General features: G+C 55.9%; 1 protein-coding gene across 1 annotated transcript in view; it reads right to left on the bottom strand.

Annotated features, from left to right (window-relative positions):
• SH3PXD2A (SH3 and PX domains 2A) overlaps positions 1-21,958 on the bottom strand; it is a 223,737-nt gene that overhangs the window by 38,850 nt on the left and 162,929 nt on the right. The window contains exons 7-8 of the mRNA XM_040624340.1: positions 18,498-18,542; positions 12,214-12,345 (exon numbers count right to left, since the gene is read on the bottom strand). Of these exons, the coding sequence (XP_040480274.1) occupies positions 12,214-12,345; positions 18,498-18,542 (177 nt within the window). The remainder of the gene's footprint in view (positions 1-12,213; positions 12,346-18,497; positions 18,543-21,958) is intronic.

Below are 21,958 nucleotides of genomic sequence, written 5' to 3'. Positions count from 1 at the left end.
CCCTCCAGAGCCTTTGAGACCCCTCACTGCCTTGAATTTTGGCCTCTCTTTACATCCCAGAGCTATTGCTTTCACAGATCTTGTTAAACTTGAGAAGGACAGGGGAGGAGGGGCAAGGAAAACTGCATTCTTCCCCATCAAAGCCAAGAGTCTAAAGTAATACTTCTGGTTGTAACTGATCCCGGCCTGTTTGTGATTACGGCCCCTTGCTCGCTTTCTGGCAGGATGGCCCTGGAACCCAGCAGCAGGCTGAAGGGGAGAGACACCCTTGCTCACTTGGATAATCTTGTCCTCGCCTGACATGACCAAAAACGTCCATCAGCCGCTGCTTTCAGCAGTTCTCCAGGGCAACTCTTCAAAACATTTATTTAAAAAAGGGGGGAAGAAGCCACCCCCAACCCCAACCATGAAATTCCATAACACTAATCATATTCCTTCTGTTACCAGCACCAGCCTAGAAAACACAGCAGCACCCGCAGTCCCATTGGCTGATGCAAATTGAAGGGGAGAGGGAGGATCGGGATTGGAGGAATCGGACCATCTTCTTCTTTTGCCTACCCCCTCCTTTTTATTAGGGGAGAAAACACACACACACACACACACACACACACACACACACACACACACACACACACCCCTCCTGCGGCCACAGCACAGAAACGGCTCTGCAAAGCTCAAGACTTTCTCAGCTGTTCTTTCTCCGGAAATTTAATCTGCAAAGCATTTGGCCTCACAAAGCCCATTCCAAAGGTGTCCAGGAGCCCATGAGCCCTGTGATCATCGTTACAAACCCAACGATGTTTGCAGCCAGTGACCCATTTGGCTGCTTAGGAGAGCTGGCTGAAGGCTTGCCAACATGGTCAAATTCCCCTCACCTGCTCCCTCTAAGCTCAAATTGGCTTTTTCTCGGAGCCCCAGGGGTTAGAAGGGACCTTAGGAGCTCTGGAACTACGGAGATGAAAGGCCGGCTTCTTGCCTGGCTTGGGTAAAAGCATGATGGTCATGGGAATGGGGTGCTTGGTATCTGGAACACAACTGTGGCCACTATCTTCACTCTCAATCCCATTTCCATCTGTAAGTGAGGAAAGAGGATGCTCACAGAGGTAAAGTGACTTGCCTGAGGTCACGTGGTTAGTGGGTAACTGAGCTTGGAACCTAGATGCACCGGAGATCCTCTTCTATGAAGCCTGGCACTCCTTCCATGAGGGCACACCACCGCCCGGCCCATTCCTACTGTGCCAAGTGGCAATCCCTTGACCCAGTGGCTCCAGCAAGACGTGGGTGGCTGCAACTGGTGGAAAGCCCCCCAGAGCAGAGCCCGGGCCAGGCCTTGGACAGGCCTGTAGCCAACACTACAGGTGCCGGTGGGGGTCCCAAGACCCCAGGCCTTGCCTCAGGAAACCCTGATCACAGCAGCTCAAAAGATGAGGAGTACACTGAGCAGAGAAGGCTGGGGCCTTACAAGGGCGCCGGTTAGAAGTACAGAAAACAAACAAGAAGAGAGTATCCAGAAACCCCAGGACCGGAGGCCTGGCCAACCTCAACAGCAGCTTCACCACCTTCCTGGGGAGAAAGAAGGGCCGAGGAGGTATAGCCTCTGGTCTGGGGGGAGACCCACAGCCAGCCGGGGCACAGCCCAGAGAAGCGGTGTTGCTAAACAGCGGGGAGTCCGTATTCTCAAGTAGGGGATCTGAAGATGACCTTGCAGGAGGGAAGTCACAATGTTTGAAAAATCAGACTGTTTGAATGTATGGGGGTACAGAGAATGTAGCAAGGACCTCTGAGTTTGGGCCTCCAGGTTCTAGCTTTAGCAGCAGGCTGAGGGACCAGGGTCGGGGAGCCTCAGTCAGTAGGGGTTCAAGTTGGGGTACGCCCAGGCCTGAGAGGGCGTCAAGGCCTCAGTGAGGCCGGGAGATGCCAGCAGGCCTCAGAGACAGCTACCTCTATAGCAATGGTCCACAGCTGTGCCGCAGCCTGGCCCTGTACTTGCCATGGGACACTGGGTGGGCGGCTTCCCTTTTCCAGGCTCTGTTCCTCCTCTGACAAAGGAGAGGTTTAGGCAGACGGTCAGAAATGTCTCCATCAGCTTGGTGGGAAAGGAAGGGGGAAAGCTCTCCTTCACCTGACGTGTGGGGCCCTTGAAGGCCCTCGACACACTTCCTTATTAGCCTGCTCATTGCTGGATGAACACCTTCCCGTAGGCCGCCACAGACGCTGTGGTCCAATAGCGCTTGTCAGGCCTCTCTCTGTGTCCTGGCAGGTGTCACCCTGGTTCACCCAGCTTGGAGCCCCTGCCTCCTTCCTGCTCAAGGCCCATCTTCCCCGGGAGACTTTCCTGACCACGGAACACAGGCACTGCCCCATCTCTGAACCCAACACTATTACACGAAAACCCACAGCCTTCTGGTCCTGCCCTCTGGTCCCGCCTGAACCCCAGCAACACCGTGCTGTCTGCCCTGCACTTGGCAGGTATGCTTTCAAAATGCTGGTCACATCGCGTCTGGGCCTTTACCCAGCAGGTAAGAGGGAGCCCCGGAATGCCATCCCCCCAGGAACAGGAAGACAGGGACGGCCGCTGCCTGTCCAGTGCTGCACTCTGATGCTGGGCACACCAGAGGGCACGCGCAAGGGGCTCCACGTGTGTCGACTGACTAAGCAAACCACATCGTCTGGAAGCATTCCCCCCTGGAGGAGGTCACTCATACAGGGCTGAAACTGAAGATGTCATGCGGGAGGGGGGAAGGAGGCAGGATGGCAGCTCTACCTTGGGTCTGGAGAGGCGAGGGGCCGGGACAGGTCTATTTATTTGGACAAAGGGGAAAGCGGAGTAGGCTAGGGCCCTGCCCAGCATGGCCCAGCCTCTGTCCTCATACCCACAGGGCCCGGGTGAGCAGGTCTCACAGATGCCCCCAACCCATCTACCCGTCCAGTCCAGCCCCGGCCATGGGCCTGGCTGAGCCGAACGCTGGAACACGCACACAACTCTTCTGCAGGAAACTTGCCTTTTGACCACTTCTCTCCTATCCCCGCCAGGGCTTTAGCAAGACTGACCTCTGTTCTCCTGCTCTCTGTGGCCTGAGGAACTCACACAGCAGAGCCCTCTGGGGCTTGGCTCTCTAAAGAAGTAAAATCCACAAGCACGAGATACACAAACATCCAGATTTCCAAACACTGGATAAACAGCACGTGTTGGAAGTCCACGCCCTACCTCCCAGCTGTGCAGCCTCAGGGCAAGTCACTTAACCTCTCTGGGCTTCAATTTCCACCTCTGAGAGACAATGCCAAGTTTTGCCCTTCGTCTTCCCAATATGTTTTACAAACTTCATGGTTCTATATCTTGTAAAACATAAAATATTCTGATTCAGAAAGAAGTCACATTGAAAAATGTCCCAAATCCCCTATGGGCAGGTGTGAGCAGGCCGTCCCCAGGTGCCTTTAACCTCTTCAAGGACACCCCCTGCTCACCCGGCCCCAGCAGGGAACAAAGAGAACAGACTCACAGGCTTCAGGCCACTGTGTTTAGAATGTCCCTTAAAACACAAGGTTCTGGGACATGGTGATCCAAGGGCCACTCAGGGCAGTGCTGATGGGCCAGATGTAACAGGAAAAAGGGATTTGCACACCAATTTCAAAAACCTACTCGTGGCTTGCTCGCTTTATGGCCAGTCCTTGGCAGACTCTTTCCCTTAGTTTGGCTTTCTCTCACCTCCCGTGGAGCCTGGGCCACTTCCCCACAATTTAGTCCAATAAAAGCTTAGGGGAGGCAAATGTATTTTAGCATGAGACTAAAAAGTGCCTGCTTCAGAAGGGAAATGTGGAGGTGGGGCCGAAACAATTAAACGAAACAAAAAGCCCCCAAGAATTCCATATAGCACATTTTCAGCGTAGGTAGAAATGACACTGGGGGTTACATGAGCCGCAAGCTGCTCTCCACGTAGTCCCAGTGAACACTGGCTCCCACCAAGCTTCCCAGGGCGACTGGTTTAACTGGGTCACCCTGGCTTTTCCCCGGGATGAGAGCAGGAGTGCAGGTCAGCACGGGGAGCCCGGGGGATGAGGTTATGGAATCGGAAAAGATGCTGATAGCGAGGAGGGCAGTCAAGGCCGCTACCACGAGTGATTCCGGGAAACCCAAGTGCCGAGAATGTAGTATCACACGGCCGCGGGATCGTCTGGGGAAAAACCAAGGGGCGATTTCTCAACCCAAATTCCCTGAGGTCCTGACAAATTATACTCCCCAGAAAGTGCCACAATCGCAGGGTGGAAATCTGTTATGTAAGGGTGGAGGGACCGCTGTGCGGGGAGCTCTTTCCTGGCACTTCAGCCATGCGGGGAGACCTGTCACTTCTACCGGCGACAAAGGCCCAGGGCGTGCATGCGTGTTGGAACAGCCAGGGGTACCTGGTGGTGCCTGCTCCCTGGGCCCCTGGGCCGGGGTATGTCCAGGGAGGGTAGTGAGGTCACCTGTTGGCTATACTGCAAGACTCCTACCTAGGATATGGTGGCCGTTACACCTGGGGCCACATGCCTAGGCCTGGTACCACCCAGCCTCTCCCACTTCTCTGCCCTCACTCACCACCAGCCTCCCCAAACCAACTGGGGCCTTTGGGTCTTCTTCTGTTCACTGAGCTCCATGCATCCTCAGTAGGAAGGCCTTCAGAAATCATGGTCATAGGGCCCTGATTCTTGTTCTGCACTTTTCAAAATCTCAAATTATTTTCCTGGTTTTCTTGTGACTGTCTCACCACTCCACGGGAGCCCCAGGGGGTGGGACTTTGTTGGCCTCATCACCTCTGACCCCAGCCTGGCACTTAGTAAACTAATACGGATTTAGGGACAACAGATCACGTGAAGAGTAGTCTTGCTAGGGTCTGGGCAGCGTGTGGTTTAAGTGTTCCTTTGGTGTTCAAACCCAGAAAAGCAGCATTTTGGAGATGCCCGTGAACAGACTCAGTGTAAACCTATCTGCCCCCCAAAACAGAAGGCAGCGGGTGTTGCCCTGGTGCGGAGAGAAGCTGGCATCACTCGGGTACTCACTAGAGCTGGATTTCCAAGGTCACTGCTAAAACACACCTTTTACTCAGAAATGACTGTTCAAGGGGAATGGCTTTAAGACACGCTAGGTCCACGGAGCCACCATGAGGTCAGAGTGACCAGCCACCCCGTGTGCCCAACCTGAGCCAGTGGAGGCGAGACACGGCAGCGCCCTGATGGCCACGGTTCCCCCCAGCCGTCTGGCCGCTGGCTCCAGGCAGGTGGCTGGCCCTGGCCGTGCTCAGTGCTGACAAGCCCTTGGCCGCCTCCCTGACAACAGCCTGTGCAGATCTAGCTCGACGAGAGAGCAAGGGCCAGTTCTGCGAGGCACCTGCCCCTGCCGCCTTCCTCCCCACAGCTGGACCGCGGCTTCAAGCGCCACCGTCCTCACGTCCCTCTCCGGCTCATCAGCTTCCCGTGGCCCTATCCTTCCTCCCCCTCCACTGAGGCCCAATGTCCACTTTCTTCGTCAGGACACACCTGCTAGAGGCAGCCAGACACTTGCCTTGCTGTCTCAGCCCCAGCAGGCCCAGCCCTCCACCTGGGATTCCCTCATGTGGACCTGGAATTCCTTCACCTCTCTGCCTATCTAACCCCTTCTCTCGCCAAGGCCCGGCTCGATGCCTCTAGGCAGCCCTCCCTGACTCTGTGAGTCCCCCGTAGTTCAGCTCCGTGCCACACAACAGAGCCACAGAGTGATGTCAAGCCAGCGTGAGGGGTCACGGGTGAGCCGGTCCTCTTCCCTCAGCCTTGCACGAAGCTTGTGACCTCGTGAGGATCCCGCCTCTGGGTCACCAATAGGAGCTTGACTTTTGTCTCCAGCTCTTCCTGTCACAGGTTAGGGTATGGACAGCTACCCAAGCAAGGGCTCTGAAGGTGCAACTCTGGTCTCCAACATGGTTTTGGGGCTTCCCTGACCTGCAGGAAGCACCCTGTTTGCCCTACCCACCTTGCAAACCAGCAGGGCTGAGAGACTCCTCAGACACTACTGAGTGCAATCCATTCTCTGGCCAGGCAGGGAAACTGAGGCCATAAGAGGAAAACAGGCGTGCCGGGGGCCCCGAGATCAATCTGTGGCAGGACTGCCCTCGTCCAGCAGTCTTCCTGGTGACCACCATGTCCTGAGCACTTACTGTGTGCCAGGCCCTGCACCAAGCACTGAATTCCTCCCGAACTGGCCAACCCTCTGGCTGTGGGTACAATTATCCCCACTTTACAGGTAAGGAAACAGACGCTCAGAAGACCCAACTAACTTTCCCAGGCTCACCACTAGCGAGTGCCAAGTCAAGATGAAAACCAGTCTTATCTAAGTTGAAGTCCCTGTTTTTCATCGCTAGGCTATCCTGCCATCTCAAAACAATCTCCAGCCTGCAGTGAATAAAGTGGGCTAAGGGGCCCCAGGTGGACTTAGGATGCCAGCTTCTGCTCCTGGATTTATGCTCTGCGGCCCTTTCCCTTTGCAGCCAGCTTTGTGAAGCAGAGAACTGCACGCCAGAGACAGTCTTAGACCAGAATGGACTTTGGAAATTGCTGATTTGGCTGATGTAGCAGGAACGTGCATGCACTATACTTAGGAAGAGAAGAGAGGTCAGAGGACCAAGGCTGTCTGACAGCTGAGACAGGACCTCATGGGGACCAGTTACCACACGCAGCTGGCAGCTGGCTCATTGGAACCAAACTCTTAAAAGGCTGTGGCAGAGCTTAGAGTGTTAGTTTACTTATCTGCAATGCAGGCTACAATAAACCTGCGTTTCTAGAAACAGCCTATCCTGTCTTTATCAGGATAGCTCTTTTCTAGGGTAGCTTGGCAGTCTGAACGAGCGATCGGATGGTTCCTCAGTAAGCACATGGTCTAAGCCGATGACACAGAAGCTACATCAGAGAAGTCCACCAAAGACGTCGCCGATCTGCAAGGTTGCCCCAGCCTCACCATACAGTCCACCCCTTAAGTGTCTGGAATGCTCTCACTGAGTGGAGTCTAAACTTCATAAGGGCAGGAACCTCATGGCTATGCACCCAACCAGCACGGGGCCTGGGACGAAGGAGGTATTCAAGAACTGTGAGATGAATGAATGCGCGGATAAATGAACACTACGTAAGTACTTTTCTCCCTTATAAAAAGCCCTTGTAGAACCAGTTATAACAACGTTCATCAGGAAATCTCAAAGTAACAGAAGAGATACATCCGTCAATGTTGAAAAGATTCCAACTCAAAACACACACGGCTGGAGAATGCATTATCTTTGACAGGACAAAACCATCACGACCCACAAATCTGAGAGGAAAGCTTCTTAGCTTGTCTTCTCTGTCAAACAATGAACGGTTACATCCGATGCCCCGTCCCGAAAAGCCCACGCAGTGTGCATCACTGCCCCCGCTGCCCCCTTACACTGGTGAGGAAACCAAGGGATTCCTACGCGCATCACGAAGTCAGGGTAGCATGAGACCTTAAACCTAGTACTCAGAGTCCAGATTCTTTGTTTCTCCACTACACACACAGCTGCTAAACAAGTGACAGGGTTTGCAGCCCAACACCTTTTTGGGTACCTGGCCCCTCTATCTGTCCTTTAAAACCTGCTCTCCAACAGCCACTGCTGAGGAGCTTGGCCGGGCAGCCATGCTTACACCCCGCAGGGCTTCTCCCAGACACAGCTGAGTGGCCCAGGGCGGGACACCTGATCTAAGGTCTGCCGGTTCACTGGCTGGCCAGGAACCAATCGGATTCAGAGTCGAACTTCAAATTTTGAACTCAGAGAATGGGACGTCACAGTCAGGGGGTGGCAGTGACTGCCACTGAAAAGTCTTGCAGTCTGGTCCCTACAGACCAACAGCAGATGTTAAGTGGACGGGAGCAGGAGGCAGGCCGCTCTGCAGGGAGAAGACCCCTGGGTTTGATGTCTACAGGGTATACCCAAGAGCGAGGCAGAGACAAGCATGGCTGCTCTGGCTCGGGCCAACTCTCTGGTTCCCATGAGGCTGGGATGTACTTCACACCGTCTGGTTCAGTGAGATTTTTCTGCAGCCTTTCAGGAGTCTCTCGAGCAAGTCTGAGTGGATTTCTGTCCTCTGTTCAGTACTCAGTTGGGACTAAAGCGGTGATTTTTGGAGGGGATGGAGATGTGCAAACTGCCCAAGGCTGAGTGTTCTCACCTGTACAGTTTCTCACCTGGATGGACCAGGGGAGCTCAAAATTCCTTGCCAGCACAATGCTTTGGTCTCAGTCCTCTAGCTCTGTGCTTCCGAGGAAGTTTAAGAACTCCCACTGTTATCACGCTGGGGCCAGGAAAGAAACAAAGACCCAGAGAAGGAAAGCAGAGGCAGGAAAAGAATGAGCATCTGGTGACTTGTAACCCCCCGCGTCGGCCCGGGCCTCTAGTCCTAAGAAGAAGGAAGCAATCCTGGAAGATTGGAGACAAGCTTTGCTCAACACAGAGACCAGAGCAACTGGCACACTGCCAGAAGTCAGACTAGATTATACCTGCTTGAAGGTGAAGCCAATGTGGTCTTTGAGGCATAAGAATGTCCCACAAAGGAGGTGTCTCAGGTACTGCTCTCTGGGGGAAGCGTGGTGGGGTTCCCAAGGACAAGATAACAGTGGCTTGTCAAAGCAAGCAAAGCTGTTTAATCTTTCTGCTGGATTTGTCCCTGTTCGTGAATAGAGAAAAAGAGTGCTTTCTGGCTCGGCCCCAGGACCATTCCTTGATCAAAAAGGCTCTCCCTGAAGCCACTCAGGTCCCACTTTGGGGGTCCTTGACTTCTGTCCATCTACATTCCCGGGAATAGGCCTGTCCTCGGTGCTGGGTACACATCAGATCCTCTTGGCTATTGCTTGGCCCAAGTTCCAAGGAACAATTAACAACTGGAATTCCCACAACCTATGCCCACCACGCTGGAAGGTGGACACAGAGTCATCCTTCTGCAACGATGTTCCCGGGAGACCTGTGGTCGTCTCACCCAGCCCGTGTCTCTCCCCAACCTGCAGCGTCTCCAGCTTGTGGCAGTCCTACCTGGGATGAGCCCGTTCTCACCTTCCCCCCCCCACGTCCTCGTCGAGGGCAGAGATCTCAGCTGTTGGACTCTAAGAAAACGACTTAACCTCTCAGCCTGTTACCGCAGCCACAAAATTGTTAAAGAGCCTTCTACTGCAAGGGGTCATGTCCTGATTCCAGTAAAATGATACCTATCACATGGTACCAGGTGTTTACTCTGAATTGCCTTCCAGACACATCTCTCTTTAGACCAATGAGATTACAGAGCCCTGGCACAACCACACCTCCAAATCGCTGGGTGGCTGCGGTCCCAGCCAGAGGGCTTGGATGAGCAGCCAGAGGTTGGTGGACCCCTCTGTAGACACTCTACTTGAGGGACGTCTAGCCAAGAGAGAAGGGGACACAGGCAGAGTCCCCACTTTCAGTGAGCAAGGCAAGGCCCCTGGGGGGTGGGGATGGTGCTAAATGGGGCTACTGCCCCAACAATTGGAGTGGAAATGCCTGAACACGCCCACCATGTCCCAAGGTCAGAGGCATAACAATTGCGTCTTTGTTACAGAGTTCAAAAGCCTCGCTTACCACTGCTTCCAAAGCCCACTTACAGGGTGCACAACACAGCTCCCCTCCCCCACCTCGGCCTTCCAGCATCCTTCAACGGGGAAACCACTGTCCCAACGATCTGCAGTTTGGTCCTCCTGCTCTCTCCCCTCCACCCACTTAGTTTCTCTGGTTAAACGGGTTGTATACTCCAGGCCCCCTGGTTTCTGCCAGCAACAGATAGTGTGGGTTTGCATGGGGAACATAGCGCTCCAGGGTCCAGGTGCAAACGCCCGCTGCTGAGCAGCTCTCTCCACCGACAGTAAAGACACAAAAGTCCTGGAGAAGGAGAAGAGCCATGTTCAGGGAGGCTCTATCTGACTAGGCCCTAAAGAGGCTCCCAGCCATGGAGTTCAGACCTGAGAAGAGGGCTTAGGGGGATCATTACTCCAGTTCCTGCTTCTAAGCAGCCACCAAATTATCTCCATTTTACAGAAGGGTTAACTGAGGCCCAGAGGGATTAAGGGACTTGCAGCCACCCAGCCAGTAGGTGGTGGGCAGAATCCTGCTTCCAGGGACAGTGGCTCCCTCTGAGGGTCTGTGAGTCAGACTGGGGAGTGAGGCTGCTTGAGCCCCCTCACACAGCCATCAGGGACTCCTCTCAGGAGCAGAGGTGTCTCTATGCTTTTTCTAGGCCCCCCACTCTGTCAAGGCCTCCCCACCCCCCGACTAGGCAGGACTTCCAAGTATTCCTAGAATCCTGGGTATGGGATGGGAAGGTAGAGGAAAGACATCCCTGGGAATCAGAGTCCCCGAGCATGCTGACTTACTTTGGTATGGGTTCTTCCCCATCCTGGCCAGTGGCGGGTACCCAGAACCATGGGGGTTATATAGTTGTGCTGGTGACACAAGGCAGGGGAGGTGGCAGGAGGGTCTCTAAGCCAGAACTCTACTTCTGAACAGCCCTGACCTTATACAGAGAAGTGGGCACATCTCTCCCCCCGGAGCAAGCTCCAAAACGTATCTCTCAGCTGGCGCCTCCAATTCCACCATCAGAGATCCCTTCCTTTGGGTCCGGAGGTGCTCAGGGTTTCTAGAGCCAGGCCCTTGTGACAATGCCAGCTTCCCGGGGGGCAGCGGTGAGGGGTAGGCAGGGTGAGGGGTGGGGACGGGTAAGTAGGGCTGGTACTAGGACAGAGGCTGAAGGCAAAGGTGTGCAGGCAGGAGACCAGTGCGGGCACCTGGGTGAAGGGCTCAGGCCTTAGGCTAGGGGTGTGGCTCCGTCGGGTAGGGACGGCCTCTGCCAACCACCTTGCCAATGACTCCAAGCACAAGGACAAAGCCTGACCTCTCTGAAAGGTCTGTGAAGACCCCAGACCCAGGAGGGCCAGGAGTCTGACCTGTGCTGGCATCACAGCTCTGTTCTCAGGGAGCACTGATCCTGGGCCTCCTGCAGCAGGAGCCTCAGCTCACCTCCCCCAGGAGGTCTGCTGGGATTTCCTCAGCATCTCTACAGCTACTTGCTGCTCAAAGGCATAGGAACCAGGGGCCCGGGAATGTCCCTGTTCTGCTTTCGCCCTCAGAGGACTCATTTCCCCTCAGTCTGTCTGTGCCTTGGTTACTCTATCTATAGAATGGGTACAGTCAGCCCTTGGTCTGCCCTCCTTTCAGAGCTCAAAATATTGGAAGGGAAAGGAACTGAGTAGGACAGGAAAAGGAAAACAGGCCCCTCCCCTCTGGGAGTGTCCAAATACTGCCCAAAGAGGATTCCGTGCAAGGGACCCTCCCCTGCAGCTAACTGAAACCAAAACAAAACACCCCAGGAACTAATTCAAGCCCCAGCAGGATATGGGCAAACTGCTGAGGGATGTCTTGGCCTTGCACCTCAGACTGACCGATTCAGACCCTCCTTTCTCCACCTACAGAGACGCCTGCCACACTTGTGGCCCGGGTGAGGACCGTGGAACCAGCAGCCCCTGGAGAGCCATGGGCAGGGCCCCAGACGAGACAAAAGCCTCAGCTCCCAATGACAGGGCGCTGCCATCGGGCCCTCCCCGGCCTCCTTATCCCCCTGTCTGGGCCCTCTTCCTAGGTCCTGGCGGCCTTCAGCTCTGCAGGAGGCATTCAGCTCACCACCCAGACACTAGCCAAACCCCACAGGCCTAGCCTTTCCTGAGACAGCCGGCCAGGGGTCCAAGAACCCTGGCCCCACAGTGACGTCATGGCCGGCCTTCCCCACCAGCCAGTCGGCTTCTTCGCCCCTGTCTGGACCCTGGCTTGGCAGATGGCGCCGACAGGGTAAGCTGCCCTAAGGTGCCCCTGAGCCGGGAGCCACCTTCCCTGGAGCCTCAGTGGGCACGGGGACCCCGAACAGGGCTGGGCCATTGAACTGGCTTCTGCCACCCTGGCCTCGCACGCACACAAGCCGGTTCATTTCCCTGGGCTGGGGAGACATTCCTCCACCACCAGGCAAAGTGCTGGCCTGCAGCCCAAACCAACAGGGGAAACTTCGGCCTCCTCAGCCCTCTCCCCCACCAGATGGAAATAACGTACAGCTGCAGAGGTGGGGGAGGAGGTAGGGAACAAAACCAGCCAGACATCCGTCTGTCTGCCCGTCCATCCCGGGAGCCAGGCCGGCCATCTGGGCACTCACCGCTCTCGTTCTTCTCGATGACATCCACCACCTCCCCGGCCTGGAGGCTCAGCTCCGAGTTCTCCTGCTTCTTATAGTTGGACACCACCACGTACTGTTCCAGGATCATGGGCTCGGCGTTGGTGTCGGCACCTGGCGAGGGCAGAAAGCACGCGGTGAGCCAGCGGCCGGCCATGGCCCCGCGGCCGGGGCGCCCCCTGTCCATCGGGGGAGGCTGCTCCGTCGCCAGCGCCGCTGCCGCTCCGAGGGGCCGCCCGCAGCCAGGGCTCGCAGCTCGCCGGGCCCCAAGGCCAGGCCATATAGCAAGGCCCCACACCGGCCCGCTGCGCCGCGGGGACCGGGGGACATGGGGAGCCGGGCCGGGGGAGGGGGGACAGCCGGGGCCGAGCGGCGGCCCGGGAAGCGGAGAGGAAGAGCCCGCCGCTGTGATGAGTCAGTCACAGCCCAGGACGAGCGAGCGGGAGGAGAGGCCTGGTGCGGACGTGGTCTCCCCAGACCCCTCGGCTGGCAGGGGCGGGTCGGGAGGGCCGCCCATGAGGGCTGAGGCCGAGCAGAGGAGAGAGAGAAAGGCAAGGCAAGGAGGAGGGCTCGTGCCTCTCCCCCAGCCCCTGTGAACCCGGGGAAAAGAGGCAGTGGTCCTCCCCTCGGGAGGGAGAAGGAGCGAGTAGGAGAGAAGTCTCCACAGCCCGGGCCCAGGCGAGAAGTCAAGAGGGTTTGAGGCCGCCAATCACTGGGGTTTACTCTCAACCCTTAAATAGAAACACATGAGACCCATCGAATGAGGAGCCAGGGGTGGAGGCAGGGGAGGGGGAGGAGGGCCGAGACTGTTTACTTGAAACCCAAGAAGAAAGTCCCAGCGCCAGCAGCCAGGCGAGCCCAGCCTGCCCCCTCCAACCCCCCCCCCAACTTTTCCTCAAGTTCAGCTCACCAAGGCGCTGCCACTGAGCCCAGGGCCTGGTGCAGGCAGACCAGCCTTAGGCCGGCTTCACTCCAGTCTGGTTGCTGCCTTTTGGCCACATGGAGACTGATTCAGTCTCCCTCTACCTTCTAGTGCTGGGCCTTGTAGTCAGGCTCTGGCAAGTGTCCAGTCACCCTCTGGCAATTGAGGGGTCAAAAGATGGGGCTCTGCAGAAGGAGGGCAGATCGGCTAGAGTCTCCCAGAGGTGGGGACAAAACACCTAAGACAGGGCATGCCCTGCTAGGAGCTGAAAGGAACCACAAACCAGAGACCTATTGGTCACCTCCTACAGGAAGCCTTCCCAGACCACCTGCAGCCCAAAGGGAATTCCTAGCACACTTTATGTGTCTACCACCCCATACATCTGTCAATCTCCTGGAAGGCTAGGGGATTCACACCACCTGCATGGCTATAGTAATGGCTGAGAGGGTCCCGAGGCTTCCTATGGCTCCCATGGTGCTTTAGTCTACAGCCACATTCCTTACACGCCTAAGTCTAACTCGGCACATGTTCTGTGTCAGGCATGTACCCTGTCCCATTTTATCCTCACCACAACCTTTCTACCTTCTCATTTCACAAAAGACAACTCAGAGGCCCAGAGAGGGCAAGAGGCTTGCCTCAGCTCACACAGCTGCTATGGAGAGAACCAAACTCACTGTTTTAGGTTCAAGCCCATCCCTCTTTCCATTAAAGAACTGCCTCTCTGATTTCTATTTCTAGACACTCATTCTTCTAGCACAATGATCTTCAACTTGGCTCCACAGAATTGGCCGGGGGGCTTTTAAAGAATACCAAAGACTGGGTCCCACCCGCAGAGGTCCAGATTTAACTGGTCAGTATTTTTTGGACACTCCCTCCTCCCCTGTGGTTCCTAGGTGCAGCAGGGCAAGGGGAGAGAGGCACTGCTTAGAGCTCTGGGTCTTTCCATGAGGAAGGCCCCATCCCACCCAGGGCAGGGAGCAATGGAAGGAAAGAAACTCACTGCCCCTGACGGTTTTCTCCCATGAGGTGTGGGGCCTGCAGCCCCGGCTCAGCCCTCTGGAGCCCCAGAAGGGACCCTGTCCCTGCTGAGCCCTGCCACATGGATATGCGCATGCACAATCCCAGGCAGCTCCACCAAAGCCAGGATCGGATTTCAGGCAGAAATGCAACCAACAGCTGGGCAGTAGGGCCAGCCCACTCTGCACTCACATGGGGCCAGCTTTTGCGCCTGCCCCTGCCAGCCGGACAGAGGCAGTGCCGGGCATGGTGCTGACAGAGACTACCTCCCACCGTGCCCCTGGGGGGACGGCAGTGTCTCTGTGGCCAAGAGCACCTCTGCAGTGAACCTAACACAAAAAGGTCCAGCCCTTGCCCTTTTACAGGCGCTCCCTTTCCAGTTTGTAGGGAAGGAAAACTCAGGCTTCAAACAGAAAAGAGGAGTTCCCGTGGGTTAGAGAGCTTCCAAATCCCAAGAGCCCAGATTATACGGACAATTAACAGCAGACCCTCAGGGGCTCACTCACGGTCAACACGATGCCAAGCACCCAACTGCATCATTTTGCTGTCTTGCTGGATCCTCACAACTACCCTATGTGGTACGTTCTGTTACAGACCCATTTTATACATAGGCAGACTGAGGCTCATGAGGGTGAGCAATTTTCCTAAGGTCACACAGCTGGGACTTGAATCCACACCCACCAGACAGGGGGTCGCTGGTGTTCTGAACTTCTCTACTATATGCCGCCTGCAGAGAGCCATTGATCCCTGGTTCCCAGAGGGAGCCTCCTCACCCTATCTTCCCACACCCAGCACACAGGTGGTGTTTGATAAAGACTGGAGTGTGGGTTCTTTGTTGGCTGTTGCTACATCTGTTGAGCAGACCACAGGGCCCAGTAGGTAGCAGGCATTCAGTTAGTGTTTGCAAAATGAATGAAGGAAATGAACAAACGGGCAGACAGATGATCGGAGTGACTTCGTGGCTCGTTTTGAGCCATTAGAGCTAAAGCAGGCAGGGCCTCACCTCTGACATTCAGGAAAACTGGACAACTGTGGAAGGGGGAAAGGGGAGATGGGGAAACAGAGGCACAGAAGAGCAAGGAGCGATGAGTTTGTGGCCAGAAGCTGCTAGAGAGGACAAGCTGGGGTGCTGGGCAGTGGAGAGACCTCAGCTTACTTTAATGCAAGCCAAAGAAATCTGAGGCAAGATTTCAAAGAGGGGGAAAAAATCCCACCTCCACCGTCCTGGCCCCCCAGCCCCTTGGAAATTTGGCCTAAGCTTTCTGAAGACTGACATTTTGGGACACAGGAAGGAAAGAGAATGTTCTCCAGGGATTCCAGAGCACAGAAGACAGGAGGTGGCACCTCTTGGAGGCTGCTCCAAAGGCTGTGGGATGGACAGATGGACACACAGACACTCCGCCCTCCTGGCTGCTCTCCCCTCCCCCAGCACATGCAGACTCCCAGCTCCCTCTCTCTGGCACGTGCCTCTCAGGATGTCGCCTGCCCAGGGCTGCCCAGGCAGGCATGTGCGGCGAGCAGGTATCCAGATGAGAGTGGATTACTCGGCAGGCGGGCCGGTGGGTGATGTCATCCCACAGAGGCTGCTCTGGATCCCCTCCCAGCCAAGGCCTGGAAAATTGGGGGCTGGCGGAGTCAGCCCAAAGGAGGAGGAGGGGCAGGGGCAGTGGATGAAGCCTCTCATCTTTAGATAGGAAGGGTCTGACAGAGGCACGGAGAAGGGGTGTACCCCTTCTAGAGAGGAGAGCCCCTCTGGGGTTGGAAGGGGACTTTGTAACAGTCTTGTCCAGGCATGGGCCCCTTGTTACTCAGAGCCCCTGGCGGGGGTCTGGAGGTCTCTGGAGCCCTTCCCCACACCTGCATTCCTCCAACTACCACCTGGATGGACGCCTGGCTCCGACCTGATGCTGCCTGCCAACTTAAACTTCGAAATGAGGCTTCTGCCAAGTCAGTCCCCTGCTCCAAAACCTTCAATGGGACCCTGTTGCCTACAGAATAAAGGCCAAATTCAAGCTCAGTCTTTCTGACCATCTGAGTTCCCCAAGCTCCCTGACACATAACCACCCTGTTCCAGGCCACATTCCTGAGTCAACATATGTACTGAGGGCACCATGTGCCCACCACACTTACCTCCGAGCCTTTGCCTCACCTGTTCCCCCCTGCCTGGAATGCCTTCCTGTCTTCCACCAACCCCAATTCTACCCAACTGTCTCTGGCCCTCTAGGAGCTGCCTGATTTTACTCCAGCCATGGTGTTCACTCCTGGCCTCCGCTGGATTTGTTGGTGGGGCACTGAGCCCCAGTCAGCTGTGTGCTTTAGACAAGAGTCTCCCTGGTGAGAGTACTTGCCCCAGGACTGATGCCACAGGGCACTGGCCTCAGCTGCCTGTGATTCATGATGCAAAAGCAGAAGATTCAAGTCTGACAGTCTGAGGTCCAGTCCTGCTTTGCCCTTACTGGCTCTGTGACCCTTAACCTCTGTGACCCTGTGACACTTAATCTCTCTGAGCTTCAAGTTTCCTCATTTTAAACAGGTACAGTACCAGTACCTACCCTCAATGGGTTGTTCTGTGCATGGAACTAGGTGACAGAGTTAATGCCCTATGTAAACTGTAGACACTGTTTATAAAGCAAACAGGAAATGGGAGATTTGGGGAGGAACAGGAGGGCTTCAGCTTCCCCTGCAGCCTCAGAACCAGCAGGCAGCTCAAGGCAAGGGCCACAGGCGCCAGGAAAAGTGTGGCTGCGGCTGTGTCCCTGAAACATTCTCTCAAACCACATCTCCTGGCAGGCAGTGGATCCTTGCCAGCTGGAGAGCCCGATCAGAGCCCCCTGGGCCCACTCAGGGGAGGATGCCAGGCTAAGCAGCCCCAGGCCTCTTATCTACAAGAATCCCCCACATCAGCCCCTTACCTCTGAGTTTCCTGTCTCATGCACTCTTTGACATTCCAGATGGGGAAACTAAGGCCCAGAGAGAGCTGGCGGCTTGCCTAAGACTCCAGCCCTGAACTCCTAGTCTGGCTGGTTTTCCCCAGCCCACACTGCTTCCCCTCAACCTCTCACTCCAAACAGCTGGGCTTATCCTGAGAAGCCAAGCCCTGTGGTGGCCCCCGCCCCAGGCTTCCCATGTTCTCAGTGACCCCCCCAAACCTTGGCATCCCACCAAAGGTCCTCCGAGCCCCTCACAACTGGTTCCTCCCAGGCTGGACTTGGCCTGCCGGTTTCTCTATAGGCCCCTGGGCGGCCAGGCTATACGTTTCGTGAATAAAATGTATTGTTGTAGGCCAAGTGGGCTCTGGCTCACTGGCTCATGGAGAGGGGAAAAAGGGACAGGAGCCCAGTGATTAGTCAGGCCCAGGCCCTCGTCACAGACAACACCAGAAGGATGACTGCAAGGAGCTTGGGACAGGCAAAGGGTCCTCCTGCCTGCTGCCTTTCTCCTCTGGCCCCCTCCCAGGATATCCACCTCCCATTCCCTGTGCACAGCTGTGGTGGGGAAGGGCTGAGCCTTGGCTGACTGCAGGGGCTGGCCCAGCCTATGTGACCTCTGACCCTTCTGCCTTGTCCCCCAACTCCTGAGCCTGAATCTCTGCTCTCAGGTTTGGGCAAAATGGGTGGTGGTGGTGGTGGTGGTGGGGTGTGTGTGTGTGTGTTTGTGTTTTAGCACTCTCAGAAATGGAGAGGCCCCTAGAAGCCCCTTCTGGAAATCCCACCCCTCTGCATGCCACCATCTCCCCGTAGCAGCGGAGAACCCTGGTCCTGTAAGACCAGAGGCTAAAGGAAAGCCCCTGACCCCTGGCCTAGCTCTGCCCAGACACAAGGCACAGGCCCAAGTCCCTGAGGCCCATCGCGGACCAGGCAGCCCAAAGCCCGGCAAGGCCACTGGGGCAGAGGCAGCTCCGGGGCACGGAGGCAGCGACATCGGTCACAGGATTCCCCGCCCTGCTGCAAGCAGCTCCCCAGTGAGGACCACGGGAAACTAGGCCGGGGGGGTGTGAGACTTCAGCTCTCTGCCTCAGTGAGACTGACTGTCTTTGGCCGGCCCACCTCACAGGGATGGCCAGCTGAGCCATCATACAAGACGATGGTCGCCTCGCCATCACCCGAGGGCTTTCCGCGTGCCGGGCTCCCCGGGAGGTGGCAGCACACCGCTCAGGGAGGTTAAGTTCACACAGCCAGGACAGGGCAGGGCAGGGCAGGAGGGGGCCCAGAGGACGGCCGGCGTGCCGACAGAGGGCGGCGACCCATCCCAGGGAAGCATGCGGCCGGCGGCTCCCACACGCGCATGCCCGGGACACGCGCCCACACACATGCACTCAGGGCAGTACCTGTCACGTCCTTCTTGGGAGACTCAGCCCAGCTGGAGAGCCACACTTCCGAGTCCCCCCGAGAGCAAGCAGCAGCAGGAGAGAGAGGAGAATCAGAGGAGGAGAGAGAACCGTTAGGCAGGCAGGAGGTCCACCAGGCGAGTGGCTGCAGGCACCGCTTTGGGCTGGCGGCGGAAGGCGGGGGAGGGGAGGGGAGTGATTTCCTGGCCCTGGGCTGGCTGCTGGGCGTGGGCCGGAGTGATTACAGAGGCTCTGGGACACGGCCGGCGGGGATGGGGATAATGAGGTGTCTGCCGAAATACAGGAATCCTCTGGAGCACAGAGAATCCTACACAATCCCTGCCTGGAATGGGGCCCATGGGTTATCACTGCCTGGAGAAAGCAGCCTGGACCTTTCTCTCTGGCCATGTGGGTGGGTGGCTGGCCCCACAGGGCCTGGTGGCTCTGAGGATCCTCACCAGGCCAGCAGGCTCAGCAGCACGGACTCGGAACCTCAAACACCAGGGCTGGCGAGCCCAAGGCCAGTCTCCAGTCGTGGGGCACTGCACCACTGGGCTCTGCTGTTTTGCCCACCCCTAGCCCCAGCCCTACCCAGTGAGGAAGGCAGGTTGGGGCAGAATGGAGGGAAGTGTCAGTCTGGACTCTCTAAAACACTCCAACTCCAACGCAGAAGGACGGGGACCTTCAGTGACCATCAGAGATGAGGGCTCTGGCCCAGGCTCAGACATTCATGTCTGATCTGGGCCTCAGTTTCCTCATCTGTGAAATGAGGTTAGAAGTTGACCTCCTGCCAAGAGGGAGGAGCGAAGTCAAAGAACGTAAAAGAACATATGATGGTGCCATGTGATATAATAATGTGATGAGGCAGAAAGCTCTCAGCTTAATCAGTGGGGCGAACAATTCTAGAATATCAGAGGGTCAACATATAATAAGCACTGACAGTCTACCTACAGTATACAGAGACTCGTTTACTTCCTATGACAATCCCTTGAGGGGGGGTCTGCATTCTTCACCCCATTTTACAGGGGAGGAAACCAAGTTCCCATAAGCACAGACTAGCAGAGCCAGAAACAGAACTGGGTCTGGGATCAGCCCTGGCGGGTGCTTTCTCTGATGCATTTCTCATTGCCTCCAAAGGAGCACAGTGTGGGCTGCAGTGGGGACAAGGAGAAGGAAACGCTGAGATGCAAGTCTGAGGGGCACCCAGTGCTGGCCAGGAAAGCTGTCTGACCCAATGACGGATAGTAAAGATAACGTAAAGCAGAAAAAGCTTACGTAGCATTTACTCTACACCAAACATCACGCTGAACACGTACATGTGGTAATTCATTTGCTTTTCAGAATAACCCTACATAAGGTACTTCCTCCACTTTGTAGAGGGGAAAATGAACCAGCGAGGTTAAGTAACTTGCCCAAGGTCACACAGCTAGTACCGTGCCCATCTTGTGTGGGGCCACAGACTCCGGGTGACCAGTGGACGCCACCCATCATTTAAAGCACCTGATTCTCCCTTGCTCAGCAAGTCACCTACCAGTTGCTGGCTGGCTCCCCATGCAGAACTGGGAAGCCTGGCCCTTCCAGCTCTCACTGTAACCAGCAGAAGGGATCTGGCGGAGGGGTTTAGCAAGGCCCCTGAAGTCTGTGGATGCTGCCTTATGAGGGACTCACTGAACCTCCCTGAACCCTTCCCTCACTTGTAAAAATGGAGATGAGATGAAATACCTACTTTCTAGGTAGCTACGAGGATTAATGAGGTAATATGCAGTAAGTGCTCAGTATAGTGCCTGGTATACAGTCAGTGCTCAATGATGGTTAGCCACCATCAGCAACATCTCCCATGAGCTCGGTTCAAACCAACCCTGGGCTACCAGGAAAATCATCCTCCTGGAGCTGCAAGGTTGAGAACCTGGCAGCGTTTGATACTGGATGTGCCAAGAAAACGCTGGCAGCCAGAGATGCCTTCCTGTAGACACCCCCCAAACACCAGGTCAGCTGGAGCTGGTGGTAGAGAGACCCTGGAGACTGCACCCAGAAACAAACATCCTACGGCCGGAGCCTCTCACCAGGACCCGCAGCCAGAAGCCTCCCTGGGCAGCAGGAGCTGTGCTGGCCCAGCTCTCACGCCCTGGTAGGGCTGAGACAAGGTAGACACACTTAGGCCCTCTGAGGCTTGAAGCTGGGGCTCTAACTCCCTGCTGTTGTACCCCAAATGTGGCCAAGTAGGCCATCACCCAGCAAGACCATCCTAAGCACCCTGGACAGGCCTAGTGCCAGGCCCACCCCAGCTCTCCCATCTGGCCCCACTCAGCCTGATGCCGACACACCTAAGAGGGTCCACATCTCTATCCATCCCTGCTGGCTTTGTTACTTTGTACATCTTCCATTTTGGTTTCTCTTGGGTTCTTCAGAAGGAAAACTTTTGGGAAATGCTAACCTCTTTCAGTGAGCCAAGAGAAATTATTTGGCTCAGGCCTGGAGAACCGAGGAAGACTTGTTCTGCTGAAATAGGGGTTAACAAACTTTTCCTGTAAAGGGCCAGAGTTGCTATTTTAGGCTTTGGAGGCCATGTGGTCTCTGTCAAGACTACTTACCTTTGCTGTTACAGTGCAAAAGCAGCCCCTGATAATCTGTAAAAGAGTGAGTGGGCTGTGTGCCAATAAAACTTTATTTACAAAACTACATGGTGGGCTGGGCTTGGCCCATGGGCAGTAGTTTGCCAACACCCATGCTAGAAGATGAGGGCTGTCAGAGAGGGGGAGCTGCTGTCTTCCTCAATGGGGGGATACCCGAAAATCCTAGGAGAGCAAAGTGGGGACCCTTGGCCCAACCTAGACTAAATGTTCACAAGGTCTATGCTGCTCGGATGATTTTCTCAATAGTCACCTTGAAGGGTCTGATGGCCTTCCAGGCCCTTGGGGTTTAGGCATTTGGGCAGGCAGGGGGGAGCAGGACAGGAAAAAAATCCCTCAGCCTCTGGAAACTGAGCCCCACTGCTAAGTGTGGAACAACCCAAGCTCATGCCCACCCCTGCACCCCCCATAAGCAGGCCTTCCCTTCGCTATCCAAAGGAAAATGGGAAGTGGACCAGAAACGAGCCTGTCTTTTTAAAAACATGATTTATTTCCCAGTCTCCTGGATCTGCAGAATTAATCCAGTTCCGCTGCTCCCACCCCAAATCTCTCTTCACTTTGGAGTGCCTTGTCTCCAGCCCACCCGAGCAAGCCCTCTCCTAGGGTGGGAAGGCCACCCCCCCCCCCCAGCATCCTTACAATGAACAGAGGAGAGACCCTGGCTCACAAACCCTGGCCCTCCAGCCAGGAGGCAGACAAGACTGCTGGCTGCGGGCTGGGAAAGCAGAGACAGAGGGACGGGATGAGGGAGCAAGGAGCAGGCACAGCCAAGTGAGCAGCTGTGACCGACTGCTTCCTGCCCTCCCATTGTCGTCACCCCCCCCCCCCCCC

Source organism: Ursus maritimus, unplaced genomic scaffold (assembly GCF_017311325.1).
Source record: "Ursus maritimus isolate PB19 unplaced genomic scaffold, ASM1731132v1 scaffold_7, whole genome shotgun sequence".
NCBI lineage: Eukaryota > Metazoa > Chordata > Mammalia > Carnivora > Ursidae > Ursus > Ursus maritimus.
Note: the sequence above shows the minus strand (reverse complement) of the source record. Positions and strands in the feature narration are given on the sequence as shown.